Source organism: Dromaius novaehollandiae, chromosome 19 (assembly GCF_036370855.1).
Source record: "Dromaius novaehollandiae isolate bDroNov1 chromosome 19, bDroNov1.hap1, whole genome shotgun sequence".
NCBI lineage: Eukaryota > Metazoa > Chordata > Aves > Casuariiformes > Dromaiidae > Dromaius > Dromaius novaehollandiae.
Genome location: NC_088116.1, coordinates 9,848,865 through 9,870,724, shown reverse-complemented (window position 1 = coordinate 9,870,724; position 21,860 = coordinate 9,848,865). Strand labels below are relative to the sequence as shown.

The 21,860-nt window shown below is 47.6% G+C and overlaps 1 protein-coding gene across 7 annotated transcripts in view; it reads right to left on the bottom strand.

The window, feature by feature from the left end:
• Positions 1-21,860, bottom strand: part of CLIP2 (CAP-Gly domain containing linker protein 2) — an 88,599-nt gene that overhangs the window by 6,281 nt on the left and 60,458 nt on the right. For 6 of the 7 annotated variants that reach the window (XM_026107185.2, XM_064523434.1, XM_064523430.1 and 3 more), the window contains exons 6-15: positions 20,762-20,959; positions 19,354-19,457; positions 17,092-17,152; positions 11,980-12,084; positions 9,415-10,359; positions 6,173-6,230; positions 4,456-4,539; positions 3,801-3,957; positions 3,105-3,264; positions 2,154-2,339 (exon numbers count right to left, since the gene is read on the bottom strand). In XM_026107185.2, the coding sequence (XP_025962970.1) occupies positions 2,154-2,339; positions 3,105-3,264; positions 3,801-3,957; positions 4,456-4,539; positions 6,173-6,230; positions 9,415-10,359; positions 11,980-12,084; positions 17,092-17,152; positions 19,354-19,457; positions 20,762-20,959 (2,058 nt within the window). The remainder of the gene's footprint in view (positions 1-2,153; positions 2,340-3,104; positions 3,265-3,800; positions 3,958-4,455; positions 4,540-6,172; positions 6,231-9,414; positions 10,360-11,979; positions 12,085-17,091; positions 17,153-19,353; positions 19,458-20,761; positions 20,960-21,860) is intronic. The other variant, XM_064523435.1, reaches the window with a different exon arrangement.

The following is a 21,860-nucleotide window of genomic DNA, read 5'->3' as shown; positions in this document are numbered from 1 at the left end:
GACAGCTACTGCCGTGAGAGGGGAGGTGAGGGGTGAGAAGGCAGTGAAGAATGGGTCAGCGCTGAGATGTGCCTTCTAGAGAAGAGCCACCAGTTCTCAAACTAGCACATCTGGATCCTTTAGGCCAGCAATGTCCTCAGGCTCAGTCTGAAAGCCCCCAGTTAACAACTCCCCTTCCTAGGGAAGGGGGGAAATAGGGAACAGATACCACACAAACTAGGGAGTTTTGATCCAGACTTCCTTGTAACCCAGGAACTTCAAGTCTGACATCAACTGAAGTTAGAAGCCTGACTTCCCTTAATAATCTTCTGTCTCTTATGCCTTCAACTACCAGAGGTACAAACACTACCTTGTTGTATCTCTACAACTTCTTGGGCATGGAAGAGTCAAGTAATACCTGGGATGGATTAGTTGACCTCATGAGGTCCCTTCCAACTTTTCTTTTTCTTTAAAAGATTAGTTGTTTTCTACAGTAAGGGAAGAAATAATCACCTGTGTCACCACTAGAGGGAACGTGAGAGAAGGTTTCCAAGCTCTGAAGGGGTTTAGCATTAAAGCAAAGAGGTAATAACTTTCCCTGCTCCTCCCAAAGGTTACAACAGATTAGAGTTGTCATGATGCACTCTCATTTGACACATGGCAATTACAGCAAAAACTAAAGTCACTCTGGAGATGCAGACAGGATTATAGCACATCTTAGACTGCCACAAACCTGTCATCATGACCACAGCTGTGCTGTCTGGTGCTGGCAGGTGGCTGCTGCCGCTGCACGGCAGGATGCAGAGACCGTCTGCAACACACGGCCCCTCGGCTGAGCCAGGACAGCTTCCAGGGCTGCGATTTTTACCTTGCACCTTCCTCCTGACTGCCTCCCGCCAAGTACCACCGCAACACAGACTGCATTCTGGAGCACCTACACGCTCTGCAGAAGACAGCGTCACGGGAGGAAGAGGAGGCGTGATAACCCACATCACCTGCCACAACATATCTACACCTACGTCAGGGTAAACAAACTCTCCGCTCACCTGCATCTAGTGTTTCCCCCCCACCCCGTACAATCCTACAGTGTCTGCCTCATTGTGAATTGTAAGATAAAGATGTTTTTCAGCTATGAATTTACATAGGTATCAGGTGAGCACTGGAGCATCTGGCCTCTAAAAGCCATGACCTGATTGCAGACCCAAGAAAAAATACAGAAAAAAAAATGTACAGAGAGAGGAGGAAAAAAAAACAAACTTGGCATAACAGCCAGGTCACACCACAGGTAAGAGACAGAAAAGGCCAAACACGCCAAGAGATATCGAGCTTATTGACATCAAGCCTCCATTTTCACAAGGAAGGACATGACCTTCATAGCAAAATACTAGGAGTTGTTTTGCTTTTCTCAGAAGAAAAAAAGAAGAAACTGGAGGAAGCCGGGAAGGGAAGACAGCAACTGGAATGGGAGCACTCAAGGTCCAGCAGCAAACCTAGATCAGGCAGAGATGGACCTCCAGGAGCTGCTAAGAGAAATGAAAAACCTTTTCTCAGAGCCACCTCCAAAGTTTGTGCTTAAGGACTGCAAAGAAATAATTCTCTCAGCAAAGAAAAGAGATGACAAACCCTTAACTTTCACACATTAAAGTGATTTTAAAGGACATTATCAATTAGTTAAAGAATGTCATTGCTTGCAATTTAGTTTGTTTTGAAATCCAACAAGAAAGTCTCATTTGTCTCTTCAGAAGTCTGTTTGAAAACGGTTACAGCACTTTCTGAAGAACTCACCAGGCCATTATTTTTCTCTTTAAAGGAAATGCAGCCCTTTCTGGGTGAACTTAAATTCTCCTCAAATCTCCTCCAGGAACGCTGTGCTCGTAGGGTAAAGACATGCATACACCACATCACATGCCTAGAGCAGAACAGTTACTCGCATTGCAATTTTCCCAAAACATCACATTTAGTAACTGTTCCTGCAGAGTGCAAAGGGGCCCTTAATGACCCAGTAGCAAGTCTTGTTAGTTTTAAGCTACACCCAAAAGAGCGAAGTCTTGCAAAGCTGTTTCCAGCAGAGGTAAAAGGACCCAGCCGACCACATCAGCTCCCACAGCACAGGGCAAGATCCCAGGAGACTGCCGAGGGCTGAGCAACGTGGGAAACAACGGCAGATGCTCTACCTGCGTTTTCTCCGAGGAAAGCCGCATCGCTTCCATGAGCTTCTCCATCTGATGGCCCTGCTCCAGCGCGTTGCGCAGAACGTCCTCCGTGCTGACGAGCCGGTGCTGCAGCCGGATCACTTCCGACTCTGACGAGGGGTCGATCAGGGAGTATCGTCTCTGATCTGTTACTGACTTTTCCTTGTCCTTCACACAGCAAAGCGAAAATAGGCGCATGTTAGATTTAAAAACGAAAACCGTAGAAACTAAGGGGGTTACAAATCCACAGTAGCTAATATAACTTTATTTCGATTTCAACAGTAGAGGGGGTCAGAGCAACCCTCTGTGAAGACACTTATATCAAAGGCAACAAACAGCAGCTCCAATCTGTTCAGATTATTCACATTTCTACCACTGGAGGACACTGAAGTACACAGGAATTGGAGGACACTGTTTTTACTTATTCTCTGATCTAGGAACAAGCAATGTGGGGTAACTAGCAGACCAGTTTCTTCCAACAATTTCAGCCCTATTTAGCCATGGATCTAAATCCCATGGGATACAACACTGGAGAAGGAGAGATGGACATTTTGTGCTTACTGAGGTGCCTGCTAAGCTAGGCCACAAGCACAGTCAAGGAAGTTCCCCTAAGACAGCAACATGAAAAAAGCATTAAGGCTTAGCTTAAGGGCCACAGGCACAGGACCAGGTACGTGCCTGTGCCTTGCTGCTTCCCATAGTCCCTATGTGGCTGGAGATGCACAGCCAGCCCCTGATCTTGGGCATTTTCAGCAGCGACTGAACATTTCAAGCATCTCCATTTTGGGGGCGCAGGGGAAATCCAAAGCCAGCATGGCAAATAGAGGCAACCGCTGCTTCTCCTCCCGGACACCCTGAACCTCTCGACTCATCCCACCTGCCCCTGGAGCAACACAGAGCCCCCCAAGCCCAAAGCCAGGACAGCGTGCTCACCAGCACAACCAGCTTCTCCCGCAGCCCTTTGATGTCATCCTTGAGCTTCTGCTCCTTCAGGCGCCACTCAGCTTTGTGCACCTCCCGGCTCAGGTCCCGCTCTGGCCCTGGGGAGTGCCGGTTCGCCTCCAGCAGCAACGCTCTCAGCTCATTCAGGCTCCTGCGAGACGCGGCACAGGAGAGCAAAGGTGGCTGCAGCGGCTGTACACCGCCGGCACTACAGCGTCCGACCACGCTCCCCCCACCTGGGCTGGCACCGACCGAGAGAAAGACCTGGCAGCAAACCTGACCCAACTCCCACCACTCTGGGGGCTTCGGACCCCCCCCTCCTCCCCGCCGTGCCAGCGCTGGAGAGACCAGTGCCCGCACAGGACACCACAGTTCAGACAGCACAGCAGCCAGCTCAGATGGCTCGGCAATAACTTCTTTCTGCCCCTACGTGGGCACCAAGCTGTGTCTTGAAGGTCCTGGTGAGCAGTGAAAGGGCAGTGCCTGCCGTAACCCATAGTCTGATTTGAACCAAGCGCCCGCATGAACATCTTTAAGCAATACAAAAGCCAGGGACTGGATTTCAACAATTTAGCCCATAGACTTCTTTTGGCAGGAAGTTACAGCACTCAAACACGCACGTGCACCCCCGGGTCTGTCCGCAGTTCCTGCCCCCGCAGCCTCTGTCCGTCCAGCCTGCAGACTGACCTCTCCTTCTTGAGAAGCTCCTGGCTAATCAGCACCAGCTGCCCTGAGGCATCGTGTGTTTTCTTGGTCAAGGCTTCCAGCTCACCCTCCAGCCTCTTCTTTTCCTTTAGCACCGAATCTGCTTTCTTCTCTGCACTTTTGCATTTATTTTCCAAAGCTGAGAGAAGCAAAGGGCGGGGGGGCACAGAGAGAAAGGTCACTTAGTCCTTGACTTGCCTTCCAGTCCTGCTTGCTTCCTTTCTTAGTCCCAGTCCTAGCTGCACTTGCCTGGTTAGGTCTCCACAGCTGCGTGTAGCAGCCACAGAGGCTTAGCAACACTCTGGATCTGGCCCTAAGGGAGATCTCAGAAACCTCAAACCCAGCATTTATTTATTTCTCTATTCCTTTTGGCTTCTAACATTCAGTGGGTCCAGATCCCTCCTCGCAGGATGCAAACAGCTTTTACTGCATTTGTTTTGACCTCCTGAAAGAAGAAAGACTACAACTCCTAAGCACACATTTACCAGTGCGGTCTACTAACAGACGAGCAGTGTCCTGTTTCGTGCACGCACGCTGCTAGGCCCCGTCAGCGCTTGGGCTCTCGTGCAACAGAGAAGTACCAGGGACAAGCATGGAAACGCCTAGTTCCCACCAGCGCTGGATTAGGGAAACTTACCACTTACTTGGGCCCTTAGAGTTTCGGTCTGGGAGACCAGCGACGACACCTCTTTGTCTCTTTTACTCAGCTTGTCTTGGAGATCTTTAGGAGAATGAAAAGAGGAAAGATTAGAATTAGATTATATTATTAGATTATTAGGATTAGAAGCTTGGAAAATGCCTCATGCAAGTCAGGAAGGTATCGACTGTACAGCAAGGCAGTCCACCATCCAGGCATTACGAGGCAAGATATATAGCTAGGAAACCATATCAGACAGATAAAAGATAGCAACTGCAAGGGAAATAAACCCTCCAAGAATGAAACGTTAATAAGAAAAAACACAGAAAGGAATCTTCAGCACATTTCCTTGTGTTACCTACTACAAGGGAAGGGAGAGAATTTTAAAAGACATTTCCACGCTCAAACGGAGCCCTAGACTTGCAGCGTGATGCTTTTTTGCGCAGGTCTGAGCTGGCTGTCTTTAGCACATCCTGCCCATGGTCTGCGCAGGGTGGAAGCTGCACACACGGCCCGAGTGGCCACTTCAAGAGCAGTGACTGCTGGTAGGTGATGGAAGAGGGAACAGGACCCAGTTCTCCCATCCTCCCTCATTACTCAGGAATCACTTTCAATCAACACATAATTTGGTATAACGTGTGTCACCCCGTACCTGCAGACAGCAATGAAACAGGCTGAAATAGGGCAGAGCATCTCTGCCTGAACCCACAAGCAGCTGGAGCAACACTCAACTAACCAGAGTCTCTATTAAGTGAAATTTAAGCCCCAGAAACCTCCGTTTAGACTGCTACATCCTCAGCAGGACTTTTAAAAGGGCTTTGCAGGAAACAGGCTCCTTCGAGGTGAATAACTGACTAAAAAAAGCTATGTCATTGCAAGCCACATGCTATTCAAAAATAGAAGTGACAAGCTTAGTGCTTTAGAGATCACCTCTATGATCTACACAGGCAGGGCTTTTTTGTTTGAAAAGAGCCCCCACCAAGGAAGAATAAGGAAATATAATACAGCCTCCCAGAAATGAGCACGAGGAAAATTTGATCTGGAAGCACCTTACACGGCTTGGAATAACCCCGAACCCTTCAGAGACAACCAAAATCATACGCCATGCACAGTGCAGCAGTAGGACATCACTGCCAACAGAGACCGTCGGGGCTGTTCAGCTCGAAGCTCGCCAGTTCTGCTGCTGCTCAGATCAGGGGTTACGGCTTTCCCTCTTTACGAGGGGGGCTGACTGCAATTCTGTTTCAAAACCACTTTATACAAATTTTCCCAAGTGCATAAATTCAGGGCTTCACTGCAAGGATAGATTTGATTTAAAGTAAGTTCAATAAAAAAGTAAGCTCCATTATTTTAGCCAATCACGTTAATATCTGCCATTAGCAGCACTCTCCTAGAAAGAAATGACACTCAGTGGACTGGATTTTACCTGCTGTGGATGGAAGGGTGCCCACTTCCCCAGATCTGTCCCCACCCCATACCATCTGTGTGGCGAGCGCCCAACACCAGAACAAAAACACCCTCCCCTGCGTATGCTCAGCTAGCTTAGAGGGGAGAAAAAGCAGACTACAAATGCCATCTAGCAAAATAAAGAGATGAAACGATCTCCTGAGCCCCCTTCCGCAGGGCTGTCCCTGCGAGAGCAGGGAGGCAGAGGAAGGGAAGGCACAGCAGTCGCTATAACAGGCTCTTCCACGACAAAGACAACGAACTTTCATACCTTCCATAGTCTGCTTCATCTTTATCTTTTCTTCCGAAATATCATTCGTTTCAATCATCTGAAATAAATTAAGATATCAGATATCTAACAGTCCTTTACCCAAAGGTTCAAAACACAGTCAGCAACCATGGACTGCAGCCCCGTCCAAAGCGGTAGCTGCGTAACCAGCATCCAAGTTATGATGTTTTAGAGTCAAAGGAACATCCATCTCGGAGGGAAACAAAGGCTTTTGAGGAACCACTTGTACAGTTAAGTATTACGGAAGGTAAGCTGGTATTATCTGAGTGCCCACAACAGCAAGACTCCCTCGCGAGGGGGAAGAGGCCAGCCTCTCCCCACAAGCTCTGGGTCCAGCTTGCAAACACCCTGAGCGTGCACACAGCGATGGAAGAGCTGCTCTGGTTTGCATTGGTCTCCTGCAGTTAATCAGGACACGTCTTCAGCTGAGACAAAGGCTGCAAATGGCTCTTTAGCATTCAGCCTGAGACCCATCAGACAGCCAGTTCTGCAACTTCCAGAAGACCTGACTGTGCCCAGAGTTATAAAAACATTTAAGAAAATGCTGGTCCAGAGAGAGGATTCTGCCTTCTCCCCACCCTCTTTTGTCCAGGCTGCAGTGAAATACCTAAAGCCAGAGACCAGAGCTCGCAATGTTGGCAGCAGTTTAACAGCCACCAACAGGGCTCCATGGGGTGCAAGGGCCACAACAGCAGTATGACAGTGTGTAGGTGCTCTCGGGCAGTCGGTGCTCCCAGTGGCATCGGTATCAGTCCTGTTGTATTCGTACCTACTGTTTGGACACCCGCCAGAAGCACTAGTCATCATCCAGTTGCGATTCCTGCCATTTACATCCCTTTGCATCCCTCCCTCCCCGAAATCCTATATTGCACCTCTCAAGCCAGTGCAAATGATGTCCCAGGGGAATCCCAAGCTGCTCTGGGAGAACTGGGACCATACTGCACAACCCCTGAACCAAGGGAGCTCTGCCCCATCCCAGGAAACATTACACTGCTCCCAATTTCTCCCTGGACAAGGAAGCATCTTCTCTAACAACCATTCAGGTATACACCATTGCCTAAAAGCCCATCCCCCAGTTTCCAGAATTAATCTCAAGGCAGGTCCAGATCAGCAACGGGCAGGAAGTTTTGGTACATGACCAATTTCGGTCCCATGTAGCTGCCAGCCCTGGACTCCAGCAGATGACAGCAGTGATCAGAAATGAAGCTTTCCAGAGCAGAGGCTCCAGTTCAGCACTCGGAGCATGTTCATCCAGGTGCCTTCAGCAGGACCTCAGCACGCTCCTGACATCAATCAGTTGCTGTGACTATCACTACTGAAAGCACCGAGGTCGGTCCCCAAGAGTTCACATGGGCTGCAAGACATAAATATTTGCTAACTTGAACAGAAGCAAGAGCACACACAAAGAGGGAATTCACTGCCTGATGCACTTTTGGTAGGGAAAACTCCCTGCTCTTTGGAAACACCCTTATGGTTGTCATTTGAAGACCTAGGAAAGAATATTGGTCACAAGACATTTGTTTGTTTAAAAATATTTGGATAGTTAATACTGCAGTCGCATTAAGTTAGCTAAGATATTTAAATAGAATTTACTCTATGATACTCAAAGGCTTTCACCCATGCATTTCTTCCCGCATTTTCTTGATTTGAATCGACACATAGTTAAATTATTTCAAGACTCACTAGTTCTAGTTGACTACCAAGAGAATCTGAGAGCCTTCTCATTTATTTTAAAGGGCCCTAAAACAAGCCTCCAGTTTCTTCCTTTGCACTCACTCTTCCTTGAATCTCAGCTGTATTATGCTGATGTGACCCACCTTTCCCAGGGCCCCGGCTCCTCCTCTCAGTACCACTGCTCATCTCCTGCTTTTGCATCTGTGTACTTACTGTCCATGACAGCCTTTATCAGCTGAAACATGCTAAGCAATCCTTGAAACGCCATTAATGCAGTGGACTCCTCCTGCTTTTGCCTCTCCTGTCCGATAGAGCATGCCTTTTTGCAGGCATGAAGCCCTGACTTGGCCAGCAGTAATTCATAGCTGACTTTGCTCCTAGTGGTGCAACTGATTCCAGTGGGGCTGTTCGTGGTGGCAAATTAAGCGAACCTTATATTCACTTGACTGGTACCTCACAGTCTAGAGCAGGGATGTCATCCCTGCTCTGGATTTCAAACAAATATTCTGAAGACATGCACGTTTCAGGACTTACTTTCATTCTCCACATCCCCATGGGGGCAAGAGGTACCTCAAGCTCTAAGTTAGCTTTTAGCCCATTTCTTGTGCAAAATCCAAACACAAATAGACATCCAGTCTAGGGCCATGAATTGCAACCTCCCCCCCTCCATTATCTAATGCAAAGGATGTGAGCTAGCCACAAGCAAACATGTCCCTGTGCCATCCCACGAAGGCAGGCTGACATCCTGTGACAAAGTCAAAAGAAGTCAAGAAAGTAAAAAGATACAGAGGCCACAGAAAACTGACCTCTTCATGATACTAATGGTTTTACTCTAGTCTTCCCCAGAAGGCTCAGGACTTGCACTTAGTCATTTTATTTCTCAGGCCTGGTGCCATCCTGTCCCTTGCTGGCAGCTTTTCCACTATAGTCCCCAAAGGCAGCACTTTCCATGTCTCCTGTACATGCTGCCGGGCCTCCTGCGCTGTCTCTGCCGCATCGCTGGCACGCATCTTCCCACCCAGCTAATCAGTTCATCCTGGATCATGCTCCACGTGCCAAGCAAGCCACATGCCGTCTCTCAGCATGGGCAAGGCATCTCTCTCCTCTCCCTGTCCCTCACCTACCCCAAGGGCTTGGCAACACGCTAGGGCTGCTGCAGCTCTTTGGAGGACAACAGCTGTATGGTTGAAACGATGCTTTTTAAGCTAAGAACGCTGCTTGCTCAGGGTGAAAGCCCATCCCTGCCAAACCACTTCAAGGGCCCTGTTCTGCCGCCACAGCACTAATGTGGCTCCAACCCCAAATGTGGCTCAGCTGCTTCTCTCGCCTCTTATTTCTTCTAATTGTGCCACTGCATTGGTTTACAAGCACAGGAACACACCCTCAGCATGGAGATGCATGCAGAAAAACACACTATCAATAGAAGGTAAAAAGCAGTCAGATACTCCGAGGCATAGAAGCCTCAGTGAATTGCACAAGACAGAGGCTAGCCCTGGGAGAGGTTACCAACAGTGACAACATAAATAAGCAAAATGACCCAGAAGTCATACATTTGCATGCTGAGAAGGATGCAGGGCCTCCATGGACTGCAGTTTGTTTTCTAAGACAAGCACTTTTTCCTGCAATCTGTGGACCTCCTGTTTGCTCTGGGCTTCTGTTTTCTGTAGCATTTCATAGTCCAACATCTTCTTCTCAGCCAAAGAAATCTGCTCTTTCAAGAAAGCTATTGCTTGTGTTTGATCTTTATATTCACCATGAAGTTTCTCCAGTTCATGCACCCTCAGCTCAGCATCTCGACACTTGTCCTTCACATCCTGGAGTTCCAGAAGGTGCTGATTGCTTTTGGTTTCCAGTTGCATTTGCCAGTTGCTGTTGCTTTTTTCCACTTCATCCACAGCCTCCTGCAGCTTCAGTTTCAGACTCTCTTTCTCCTTTATGTGAACAGCCATCTCAATGTCATGCTTTGCTTTCAGGTTCTCCATCTCAAGCTGGTGCTCCATCTTTATACTCTCCACCACTGCTTTCAGTTCCACGATCTCCTTGTGTTGGGTGTCAGGCCCTGTGTTCAATGTGGCTTTGAGGTCCTCCAGAGACTTCTGGTGGTCAGAAGCTAGCGTGTCCAGCTTGGACTTCCAGTTATCCATGAGTCCCATGTTCTCGTTAGTGGCTTGCTGAACCTTATGCTTGAGGTCAACTATTTCCTGCGAGTACTTCTCATTGGTGGCTTTCAGCTTCTCCATCTCCTGCTGGTATTTCTTCAGCGTCTTCTCATACTTCTCCTTCAGCTGGCTGCTCTCCTTCTGATGCTCCTTGTTGGCAGACAGCAGTTGATCTCGCAGGCGAAGGGCCTCCGACTGCAAGCCAAGGTTATGCTCGGGGGTTTCTGCTTGGTGAGAGCTTCTCAGGCACTGCCGGAGCTCGTCCACCTCACTGCGCCTGAGGCTCAGCTCCTCCTCCAGCTGCAGGATTCTGGACTGCTCTGCCACTGTGGTTAACTGCAACATGACAGAGAAGACAAAATCAGTCCCTGCCTCTCACTGCTGCGTCCTCTCTTTTAGTAAACATGCTCCAGTGGATATGTAACCAAAGTACATTAGTCGAAGTTTAAATAAAAAGGGAAAGAAAACCCAACACCCTCTAGTCTGAGTACAGTTTTGCACCAGGGTAATGATCACTGAGACTCCAGCAGCTACATTTTTGTGCCAATTGCAATTTATTTTGCCAACGTGAACCCCTCATTGTCAGCAGAGGAAAGAGACATCTTTGAAACAACCCCTGAAATTTTACCTAGAGCAGAACAACGGTTTATTAAAAATAATGTCCTAAAAGACCATTATATCTCCAGACTAGGCATCTTGCCAGATGATGCACAGAGGAAATGTGACTGCACATGCAGGAGTATCACGAGCATTGAAATCGGCATCAAGCATATCATGTTCCCTTTATTGCTCAGCAATCCTCAGCCTACAGACACCTTTTCTGCATTACGGTTTGTTTACCCTGGTGTAAAAAGGAAAAGGGATTTTACACGAGTGCTTGTTAGAGTTTATTAGCAAAGTAAAAATAACGCAGTAGGCTAGAGGATGCACAACAATAAATTTGGCCATGGTTAACATTGAGCATCGGGCTATGGATCAGTCTCGGGCTATGGATCAGTCTATGGATCAGTCTCTTACAATCTGGACGTAACCTAACAGGGCTGAACTACCTGCTAGTCTTGGCGAGTTCAGGGTGGCTGAGGCTATGGATTTAGAATAAGAGATTTGACTGGACAAAGTGTTAGAAAAAGGCAGAAGAAACAAAGAAACCGAGCAGATCTTCCAGTGTAAAGGCCCCAAGTGACCAATTCCATTTCATTTCAATTGACGTTTCCCTCACTCATCATCAGCCCAGGAGGCCGAGGAGTTTTGATTTTAGATGGGAGGGAGGGGGGCATAATATTTAGCCCTTTTGGAAAACCTCAACTTCGCGTTTTCCACAATAGTAACAGCTCCATTGAGGAGAAGCAGGCTCACTTGAACAAGTTAACCGCTTCCCACGCCGCACAACACCGGCACGGACAAGCCTTGCCTGCTTCTGGGTGCTTTAGGATCGGCTGCACGGCTTGCCTGGGCAGCGGGAGGCTTAGCCTGCAGCCATGCCCAAGGACCAGAGCTGTTTCGCCTGGACTCACCACCGTTTTCCGTCTCAAATCACAGCTCCCACAGTGGAAGGGGGGCCGCGGGAACGGCGGCTGCAGTGCTGTTGCCTTTTACAGCCTGGGGAGCCTCTGGGCCGCAGGAGTTGTGCGGGGTGCAGGTACCGCTCAGGCACATTAACTGAACGATGAATTGCAAAGAGCTCGTGTCAAATGGTGGCAGGGGGCAGAGAAGCAAACTCAACCTGAGAAACAAGGCCCCACGAAGAAGCAGAGGCAGAAGTTATGTAGTACTACTGCTTCCAGGAGGGAGAGCAAACAAAAACCAAACGAAAATCAGGGAAGCCTAAATTCAAGCCAAAACCAAATCAATCACACAAACCAAAAAAAAAAAGAAACCCAAAGCGAGGTGTCATGAGCATCAACGCAGGGGGCAAGCAGGCTGTTCTGCAGGCAGGGCAGGTGGGGTTTGGATTACCCTGGTGTCCTCTAATTCTTTGAGGAGTTTCTCAGCCTGTGCCTTCTCGAACAGCAGGCTCTGCTCGAGCTCCCGTATTCGGGCATGCTCCAACTGCGTCTGAGTCTGGTCACACATAGGGAAAAAAGAACAACAGTGGAGATGGAGGGAGGGAGGAAAGAGAGAGAAAGAGAGAGAGAGGGGGAAGAGAGAAGGCTGCAACATCATCTTCAGTGTACAAGACAAGGAAAGGCAGTTCACAACAGGAGGAGACTAAAAGATCCAAACAAGCAGGAAAAACCCATCCAAACAGAAAACGATCGCTACAGGATTTTACACGGTACTCAGAGCGGCTGTTCACACGAGAACGGCCTCCCTCAGCTGGGAGAGCAGCCCTCGGCATAACACACTTGCTTCAGTGTCTTCCTGCATCAAGCCTAAAGTGAAGATACTCCCTAAAAAGCAAACCCACCCCCGCCCAAGCTGCAGCCCACCAACACAAGACCCTTGCACCACGTAAGAGGTTGCAGAGACCTTGCAATGGCTCTTCACATCCCTCCTCAAGAAGGGCCACAGGGAGGACTGAAAAGAGCTGGAAATTCCCATTCTCTTTTTGCTCTGGAGACAGCTTGAGCCCTGCCCTTGGCAAAGAAAAGCAGCTTCTGCTGCACCCAGCACATTGCTAACACCAAAAAATGCGCCACACAAAACAAATGAAAGAAATTGAGATATCAAACTGTTATATAAATCAAGGCTTTAGGTCTGAATAGGACTGCCATGAAGTTCAAAGCAATTTTCAAACACAGACTCTCAACAGCCTGGTACAAAAGACAACAGAATTATTACTGTTTTTAACAGGTGAATAAACCAAGCACAAGAAGATTATGTAACCTGCTCAAATCCAACGGCTGATTCGGGAACATTGTTTCAGGGCCCTTTGCTTTTGGGGCAGAAGTATCATCTAGCTGTACCTAGGGCTCCGCAACAGCTACTGCAATATCACGTAAAGCTTTCCATAAAGAAAAGAGGAGGAGAGATATGGGGAAAATGCATGCAAACTCTAGCCTTCACACCTTTAGCTTACAAAAACCTCTTCCTCTGAATCAAACTGGATACGTCAAAACAAGCAAGAGGATTGGAACTGGATTCCCCCCATCCCCATTTTCTGCCCTTCATTGCCATGTACTTATTTTTCTTCCCCTTTTCAAATCAGAACTGACTTTCAGGATTTTTGCCCTTTCATACAACAGAGCAAGCTTTGGTACTTGTCTTGTGAAACTGAAGTTCACAAGAAATCCATGTTTTGTCTTACAGCTTGAAGGACATCATTTTTATTTATATATATATAAATATAAATATATATATAAATATAAATATATATATAAATATAAATATATATATAAATATAAATATATATATAAATATAAATATATTTTTCATTCATATATGGTAAAGATCTCAACTACCAGATATATTGAAACTGCTCCACATCTTGTGGTCTATCTGACCTCAGGAGGGCAAAAAAAGATGTGGTCTCAGGAACTCACCAAACATTATCAAATATCCCAAATATCACTGAAGTGTAAAAGCTGGTTGAATGTGGTATAATGCAAAAAAGGAGAAAAGTTTGATTTTGTGCTAAGTGGCTTCTCCCACTTTCTGCACAGCTCAAAGATCCACATCTTAAGATGAAGCTCCAGGCCTGATTTTATTCAGGGGGATAATTATTCCACTATTACTAATAAGTTTTCATCAACTTATACTCGCCCAAAATCTCCAAGTGAAACTTCAGCAATACAGATTTTTGAAGTTCCCTTAACTGGTGGCAGTGGGTCAGACAGAAGCTACCTGAAGATGCTGACCTACTGCAAAACTAATTTCAGTCTCCCAAGGAGACTCTCTCAAGCCTCCCGAGATCGTCACTCAAGTTTCCAGTCAAGCTATCCTAACTCAACCTGATACTCTTGTTCAGTATCTACCAGTCCCGCTATTTTCCAAGTCTGGAAAAACATACAAAAACAAAGAGAAGGAGAAAAATGAGGAATGAAAGTTAAATCAGCCGTTTTGCAATCTTTAAATATAGTACCATCCGAGCATCGCATGAAGCCCTGTGTCATTTCCTATTCTGTGCAAATTGGTCTGCCTAGCCAGAATGAGTCAGAGCCTCCAACCCAAAACTCCCTGCACTTTGGGGAAGTTCAGATCTGAATTTCAGAGTTACTTCTCAGTATTTTACTTAAGTTTATCTGTAATTGTAACTCGTGGCTGTGTATGAATTACCATGTAGATTCCAGCAGAAAAACAAGAGAGAGTCCCTTGAAGAGCTTAATATTTCCTATTACACCACAGCCCTCCACTATAAACAGCCTTTCTTACTATCTTTGGCCTGCAATTGCTTCCCACCTTCCAAAGCACTATAGCACCAGCATCGCAAACCAGGATCTAAGACATGTTGAACCTAAAACAACATTTCAAGGCTAAATCCACCCTATCAGAGGTCCAAATGCTAGACCCATGTCTCCAAATGTTGAAGAACTCCAAATTTAATCCAAGTGTCGAGGATTAAGTGTCCTATAGGATTTGTGCCTAACAGTATATGTCAAGAACCTCTAGACTGCTTTGAGACATGCTGGATTACGAATTCTGGAAGAACAAGAATGAGAACATGTCCAATGGGGAGCATATTTTGTCAGCAGAATGAGACACCTTACAATTATCTCATTTACAGTAATCTGATGCACAGTGAATTCTATTATTGGTTGTTACTTATAACATACAGCGTCACAATCCCAGAGCTAGCACAGTATATAAGCATAGCAAAGTCATATGACATTGTCCTTGTCCCCGCTTGTGAACAAGAAAGATAACCTGCAACTTCCCCAGAAGTAAAACTGCTGACTCAAATTAGAGGTCTTAAAGATCCATTTAACCCACTTGAAACCGCACCTGGCCACACCATCTGCCTGCTAGATAAGGCTCTTTTTACCCAGCACTCCCAAACACAGCGCTGGCCTTGCTCAAACTAAAGCCCTGCTGAACATGTGCTCAGGTAAGTGCCACAATCACTTGGTTTGTACAAATTGCATGATGTGGCAGCTATAACACAGACACCCCAAAAGGATGGGCAGAAACACCACCTCCGTGCTAGGAGGTGGCAGCTTTCAGACGCACTGATTTGTTCAGCCACACAGCTGGCAGGGATGCTGCCTGCCACGCAGAACACCCGAGACTCCAGGCTCTATCCAAAAACTACTTGCAACTGCTGGAAACATGCTATGGGACTGAGCCTCGCCTTCAGCAGAAACCCTTGATCTAGAAGCCATGGAGAAGATACTCTTCTGACCATCATGCCTGCTCCTGGCTGTTACACGTCTGCTGCAGAGGCACTGTAAACGGCCTCAGCTGAGAAACTGAGGCAAGATAAACATTCATAAGAGGGCACAAAAGCAGAAGGGGAGAGGACTGTCAGTAGGGTTTTTTGTTTGGTTGGGTGTTTTTTTGGTATTCAGTTAGTTTAACTCTAACTGAGGATGCTAAGCGCTGTGCTAGCAGACACTGGCTGGCTTCCTAGGAATTTTGCATGAAGACAAGAGTGTCAGGAACATCCAGTTCCCAGGAGTGCACTCTGCAACATGAAGGAGCACTAACCCCACCGATTTCCCATGGGAGATTTCTCTGCAAGCGAACTACTTGCTTCTGGAAATCCTAACTGTCTCCACAACAAACCAGTAAGGTGAGAATTAACTCCCGTGAGTCAATCATTCAGTCTGAGCATCCAAATTAGACAGGACAGGATGCCAAAACTGGCCACAGCAAACCTCTCAGCACGATGACCGTGTCACGGCTGGTGCTGGACCTGCAGGGGAACGTCCCCAGCTCTCCGGGTTGCAGGAAACCAAACTGCTCCATGGCTCTTTGCTAGCAAGTTATTTGTTCTTCTGTTCAGAGAAACATGGAAGAGGGCAGAGGACCCTGTCAGCCCTCAAGCAGCTTGGCTCTGTCCTCACTGCAAAGCAGCCCCTTTCCAGCCTGACTGAAAAATCAGATGATCGATCATCCTCACTTTGGGATCTGCAGCCGCAGGAAAACTTGTGCCTCAGCAGTTTATCATCTTGCTAAAACACGTACTCTTATACTCTATCTGCTAGCTAGCCCTGGTTCCACTGCAGTTAATCCACAACTAGATTTAAATGCCTGAAGTTTATACAGGGACAACTCACTGCTCTCAGAGGGAATGATGGATCAATTGCCCTTCTTGATGCCCTGGGAAAAACCAAACATCTAACCCCAGGAATTTATCCTCTGGATAAGCCATTCTGCTTCCCCCAAACCAGCAAAATACTTCGTTTCCTAGTTTTTACATTTTCCTGGCTTTTTGTGATTGATGGTGGAGCACTGAAGCAGGTCACCTGACACTTCTGGCTGTTTCTAACGTAGCTCTCTAGCTTCCTACGAGGGAAAGAACAGAACCTTGCTTTTACAGAAATATTCTCCTTTCCTTTTTCCGCACAGAAAAACCTCACACCTGAGGGAACTTCCCAACACCACTTCCAGTTTGCATAAATAACGTTCCCTGCAGCAACACTGCATAGAGCGACAGCACTTCCAAATGAGAGGGTATTTCAGCGTCAGACCCTACACTTGTGGGTGGAAGACCCCACCAGAGGGTCTTGCAGGTCAAACGATCCTTGGCATTTTAGCCAGAAGGGAACAGCATCTAGCTGCTCTCTCACTTGACCGGGAGACTGCGTGTACCTCCTACCAGCCACTAATAACAAGGCACTGCAGGGACCGTGACTGAGCAATCAGATCATCTCTGCAGTGGAAGAACATATATTAAAATGCATTCACATCCAGTCAGATTTTAACACGGCTTGGCAACTCAGGGCGACATTTACAGCCAAGCTGGCTGGATGTGATCACTTCTAGGTAGCTCCTAGAATCACCACCAGCGACTGGGTAACAAACCAAAGAACAATTTTCACAGTTTACCCCACTGCGTTCACGAGCAGGCCCACAGCCATCAATCAAACGTGCTGTTCAGAGTTAAGCAAAAGAAATTACTAACGTGAGACCACACACGTAATTTCAAGTTTTGACCCCCCCCATTTTGGTGACAGTGCTGGGAATTACCTCCAGATCCCCCTTCGTAATGGATTCTTCCTCGACACGGAACTGCAAGTCCTCCACTTTCCTGGGGAGGGGAAAATACATAGAGAGCAATCAGAAACACCCAGATCAGCATCCCATCTCTAAGCAGCCAATTGCCCATGAGCCTGCCCTGCACAACAAGAGGCCGAGAAGACAAACATGCAGACAAATTTTATATGCAAACAGCTCAACAGAAGCTAAACACTAAGACATGTGGAACAAGACAGTTAATAAGACTTGTGCATAGCAAACATTTGCCTTCATGCCAGGTACATGCTCACAGACATCACTTCTCAGCAAGCACAACTGCTATTCATTGACTCTCGGATCCTGAAAATACGAAAGCAACAACCCGGTTCCACCGTGTTACTTAGTCCCCTGTTATCCTGCAGCCGAGCGCTGGGCAAGTCCTGTGCCATGTGCACAAGGCCCCCACAAAATACGCTAAAGGAAACAGAGCCTCTGTCTCCCTGGCAGGCAGCGGGCAATGCTTAACGTTTCCACAAAGTGGAAATGGTGAACTACCCTGGCAGAAGAGCCTGCACCAGACACTGCTCAGGTCAGTCATGCATAAACACACGTAAAACCACATGCACAAACGCAGAGTGCCCAGAACCCCACTGCAAAGTCTAAACAGATAACCCAGCAATGACACCACAGTAATTCAATCTTCTGCTAAACTCAGTCTTTTGTTCTCTTTACTGATAGGTAAAATAAAAAAAAAATAAAAAACAGACAATAATGAAGATGTTGCACTGGGAGCCAGATGCAAGGACTCTGATCTTCTGTCACAGATAAAAATAGCTGTGCGTGTATATATCTAACTTCATAAACAAGCTTCCTTGTCTAAACCTCTGCTAATTAGAGAAGGCATCTGTTGATATTTAGGAAAGACTCAACTGTCTTGGATTAAAGGGTCTCCTGCAGCTGGGAAAGTGAGCTGCCTACAAGAGGAACCGGGAGACTCGTGTGTGAAAGGACAACTTGTCTTCAGGAGGGGCATCATTCAACTGAAACCAATGCTGCTTCACTGTTTTTCTTTCAATTACTAAACACACAGAAATGTCTTTCTATTCCCACTGAACGGTTTAATTATATGTATATATGGGGCAATTTGATTTCAAGAACAACAAACATCACTCTGAGAAAAAAATACATATGTTTCAGCATATATACGTGGATGATGCCTCTGGGATGTGGGGAGACGTGCACCATACTACTACAGGGCAGTTCGACTTCCCTTCCTCAGAAGGAACGTCCTCAAGATCAGCACATCACGAATAGGGGAGAAAGTCTTTTGCAAAGCCAGGTTGCACAGGAAGGTTAAGGGTTTGGGACTGCCTAACCTGCAGCGAAAGCTGTTTGTTTTCCAGGATTGTTATTTTATATCATTAACCAATAATACCTGAAGGCAAGGCTTTGCCACAGACCATGCCCTTGCCATGAGTCAGTCCTCCCTCTACTGAGTAATTCCAGTTTACACAGTGCAATTTGAGAGTTTGATCACGGTATCAAATTCCACCAAAATTACTGATGCGACTGGAGAAGCGTCTCAGATCCTCATTTCTCCAGACTAACAACGCTGTCTCCCGCTGCTCCGTGTCGGGAGCCTGACAGGACATGGCTGGAGACCCTCGGTCACTCAGTGTCCGGCAGGAGCCCGAGACTATTTGGCCTTCACCGGCAGTGGCAGATTGTTGCCTGCCGTTGTGTTGTCAGTGCAACATTTGCCGTGGTCAGGCACGCGCGGTGTGCAAGCACCCTGTCAGGTGCTCAGCAGGGTCATCACTGCAGCGGCAGCGCTTTGGAGTCACGACCAGGAACGCAAGCGGGCAGCGTCTCCTCTCCAAAGCGCTTGCCGCATTCGGCAGGAGAGACGGAAGCGTACGAGACTGGTGTGAAGTACTTCTGTTCAGTGGGGACGTGCAGCAGTTTGTCTGCAAGCAGGGGCAGCTGCCGTGCTGGATGCCTGTCCCTAGGCAGGAATGGTATTAGATGTGCAATTATGGCAACCCTGTTCTAATACTCCGATTACGAGAGGCGGCACACTCCTCTTCCTCCGTGCAGGCAGAGTGCAATGCCCAGGACAGGGAAATACGGCATATTTGAATACTTGAAGTCAACCAAAAAAGCATCTCCCAGTCATTTTCTTTTCCTTAGACCCAAGGAATAATGTTCTCAGGTGAGAGCTTCATCTTCCCCCACGACACCACCTCCTACCACATCCATCCACTCCTGCTTTACCTCTTCTCCTCTTCCAGTTGGTTCAACAGCTCTATTTTCTCCTTCTGCATCCCATCCACCAGGGCACGCGCGCGCTGGAGGTTCCCCTCCGCCTCTGTGACGTACTGCAGCGAGAAAAGAGCCCCAGCCCCAGAAGTTAGCGACATCCGAAGCACAGAGTTGTTAGAAACAAACAAACAAAAAAGCAGGGGATCAGGACAAGGGATTTCAAGGTTTTGATGATCCATTTCGGAGGCTGTTATTTTAAAAAAACCCCTAGATTTTCCAAAATGCCCAGTATGTAAGCATCAAAAAAATGGCTGCTGGAGACTGAATAACTTTGAAGTGGGATCCATGTCTCAGAGCCTCTTTGTGACCTGAACCCTTTGGAGAATCCAGCTCTGATTAGAGGACTAAAGCACTTTGAACCTGAACAGTTTTCAAAATCTGTTATGAGGTTACTAGATTCAGTTCAGCCCTGGTCATGAGGTCAAAGAGCCATTTCAGACTTGCATTAATTCATTTGTTATTGGTAGTTACTGGAAAAACACGTTATGCAAGAAGCTTTCAGCTTGCAACTGGTTTGCCAGTTTCTTCTGCCTTCCTGACAGAAGAACATGACCCACCACAGAGATACGCAGGGCTATTCCTGCCCCCGAGTAGCTGACTAGGGTTTATAAACACAAGCAACGGATTTGGGGCACAAGCGGCCATGAAAGAGCCACACACTGATGAACAGCATAAACTCATAGTTCCTTTCTTTAAACATTCATGTGCATAAAATGCCACCTGCATAGATGCTTGTGGAAAAAAAGATGCCAAAGATGATCAGTCCATTTTCCTTATAATTCTTTTGACCCCATTAACATGGCCAAAACATATTTCCTTTGGCAGCAACGCAGTGACATATGAACTGAGTTGATGTTCTCAGCAAGTGCCTGATAATATCAAAACCCCTGCAATGCAGTCACAGCCAAGGCCAGAGCAGGTGGCTGAGAGAGGAGTGAGTTTGTCCTCGGCATTCGGACGTATTGATCCACCACCAGACAGAAGCCTGGACAACTATCTTCTGCCCTTTTTCTGGCACGGCTCTTTCTGCTCCATGCTTGGGGCAGAGAGAGCACGTGTTGCACTGGCAGGAATGGAAACACAACCTCAGCGTGCGTTTTCAGAGCATCCGCATCGCGACTTTGTGCTGTCTGGGACCAGGACGCCAAAGCCTAGTAAGAACAGTACAACACACGCAGAGTGTGTTCCCACCATGCAGGCCGCAGCCTCCATGTGAAAAGCAGAAATTCAGAGCCAAGGTTTCACATCAGGAAGCTGTACAGGGTTAGCACTGTCACAACCTGAAGCTTTCAGAGGATCCCAGATCTTGGGGCACTGGTGATAAAGAGCTAAGGATCCCAAGAGCCGTGTCACTGCCTACCTGCTCGTGCTGGGCCTTCATGATGGCAATCTCTTTTTCCACCTCACAGATGTGGCTGGTGGCTTTTGCAACCTCAGCCCGCTCCAGGTCACGCTCTGCCAGCAGCTGCTCAATGTGCTGCTGCTTCTCCTTCAGTGCCTCCTGGAGAGCTGTGGTGCCCGAGATTTTTCGGGCATAACGAGAAGAGGTCTCCGTCAGCTGGAAGAGAGTTAAGAGAGACAGGGGTAAAGCTGTGCGCTCCCCAACCTAGAATGGCTTTAAGAACTCCTACTAAATCTGGAATGCAGCTCATCTACTATCGCTTAGGCTGCACGGAGCTTGTAGTTCCTGCTCTGGACCCTAGAGGTGGCATTAATGAGTCTGCAAAGCAGATCTGGAAGCTGCTCTCAAACTCAACAGCTCTTCCCCACCGCAGCGGAAGGGAGCAGTGTTTCCCAAGGGACAGGATGTGGTGTGGGAACTGGGACAAGAAAGATCATGATTTATTGTGTCATCTGCCTTCTTAAACATACTTTGAGGTCAGGCATGGGTGCAGTCCCAAACTCGTTGAGCTCAGCTGGGAGGACTGATCTCAACTGGAGACTGGTATGGCCTAGCTGGATCCACTCCCAGTAATGGACACCGAGCCTCTTCCCCCAGCTGAGATGATGGAGGGACTATGCAGCACCCTTTATACTTCAAAGTTAGAGGGTTTTATAATATTGGTGCTGCTCTGGTGTCCACCTTCTTGAGCGCGTTCCAAAGCCCAGGATACGCGTCCCAGGAGGGTTCCAAAGCCCAGGATACGCGTTCCAGGAGGGTGCCACCCCTCCAGGGAAATGCCGTCGCTGCAGCAGGTAGGGAGGACAGCTGTTTAACACAGCACAGTGCTGCACAACCGAGGGGGACAGGAAGCAACGGCATGTTTTGCAGAGAGCCTGTACAAAACCAGCTCTGCAACGGTGGAGTGGAAATTCATCCCGTTGTCAACAGCACTTCACGATCTTTAAGGGCCACAACTGCTCAGAGCATCTTTTACACCTCTCGTGCCCAGGGAGGAATTTGATTTTTGAGGTCGGTAACGGTAACCCACGCTCCCCTTTTCCCATGGACAGTGAAG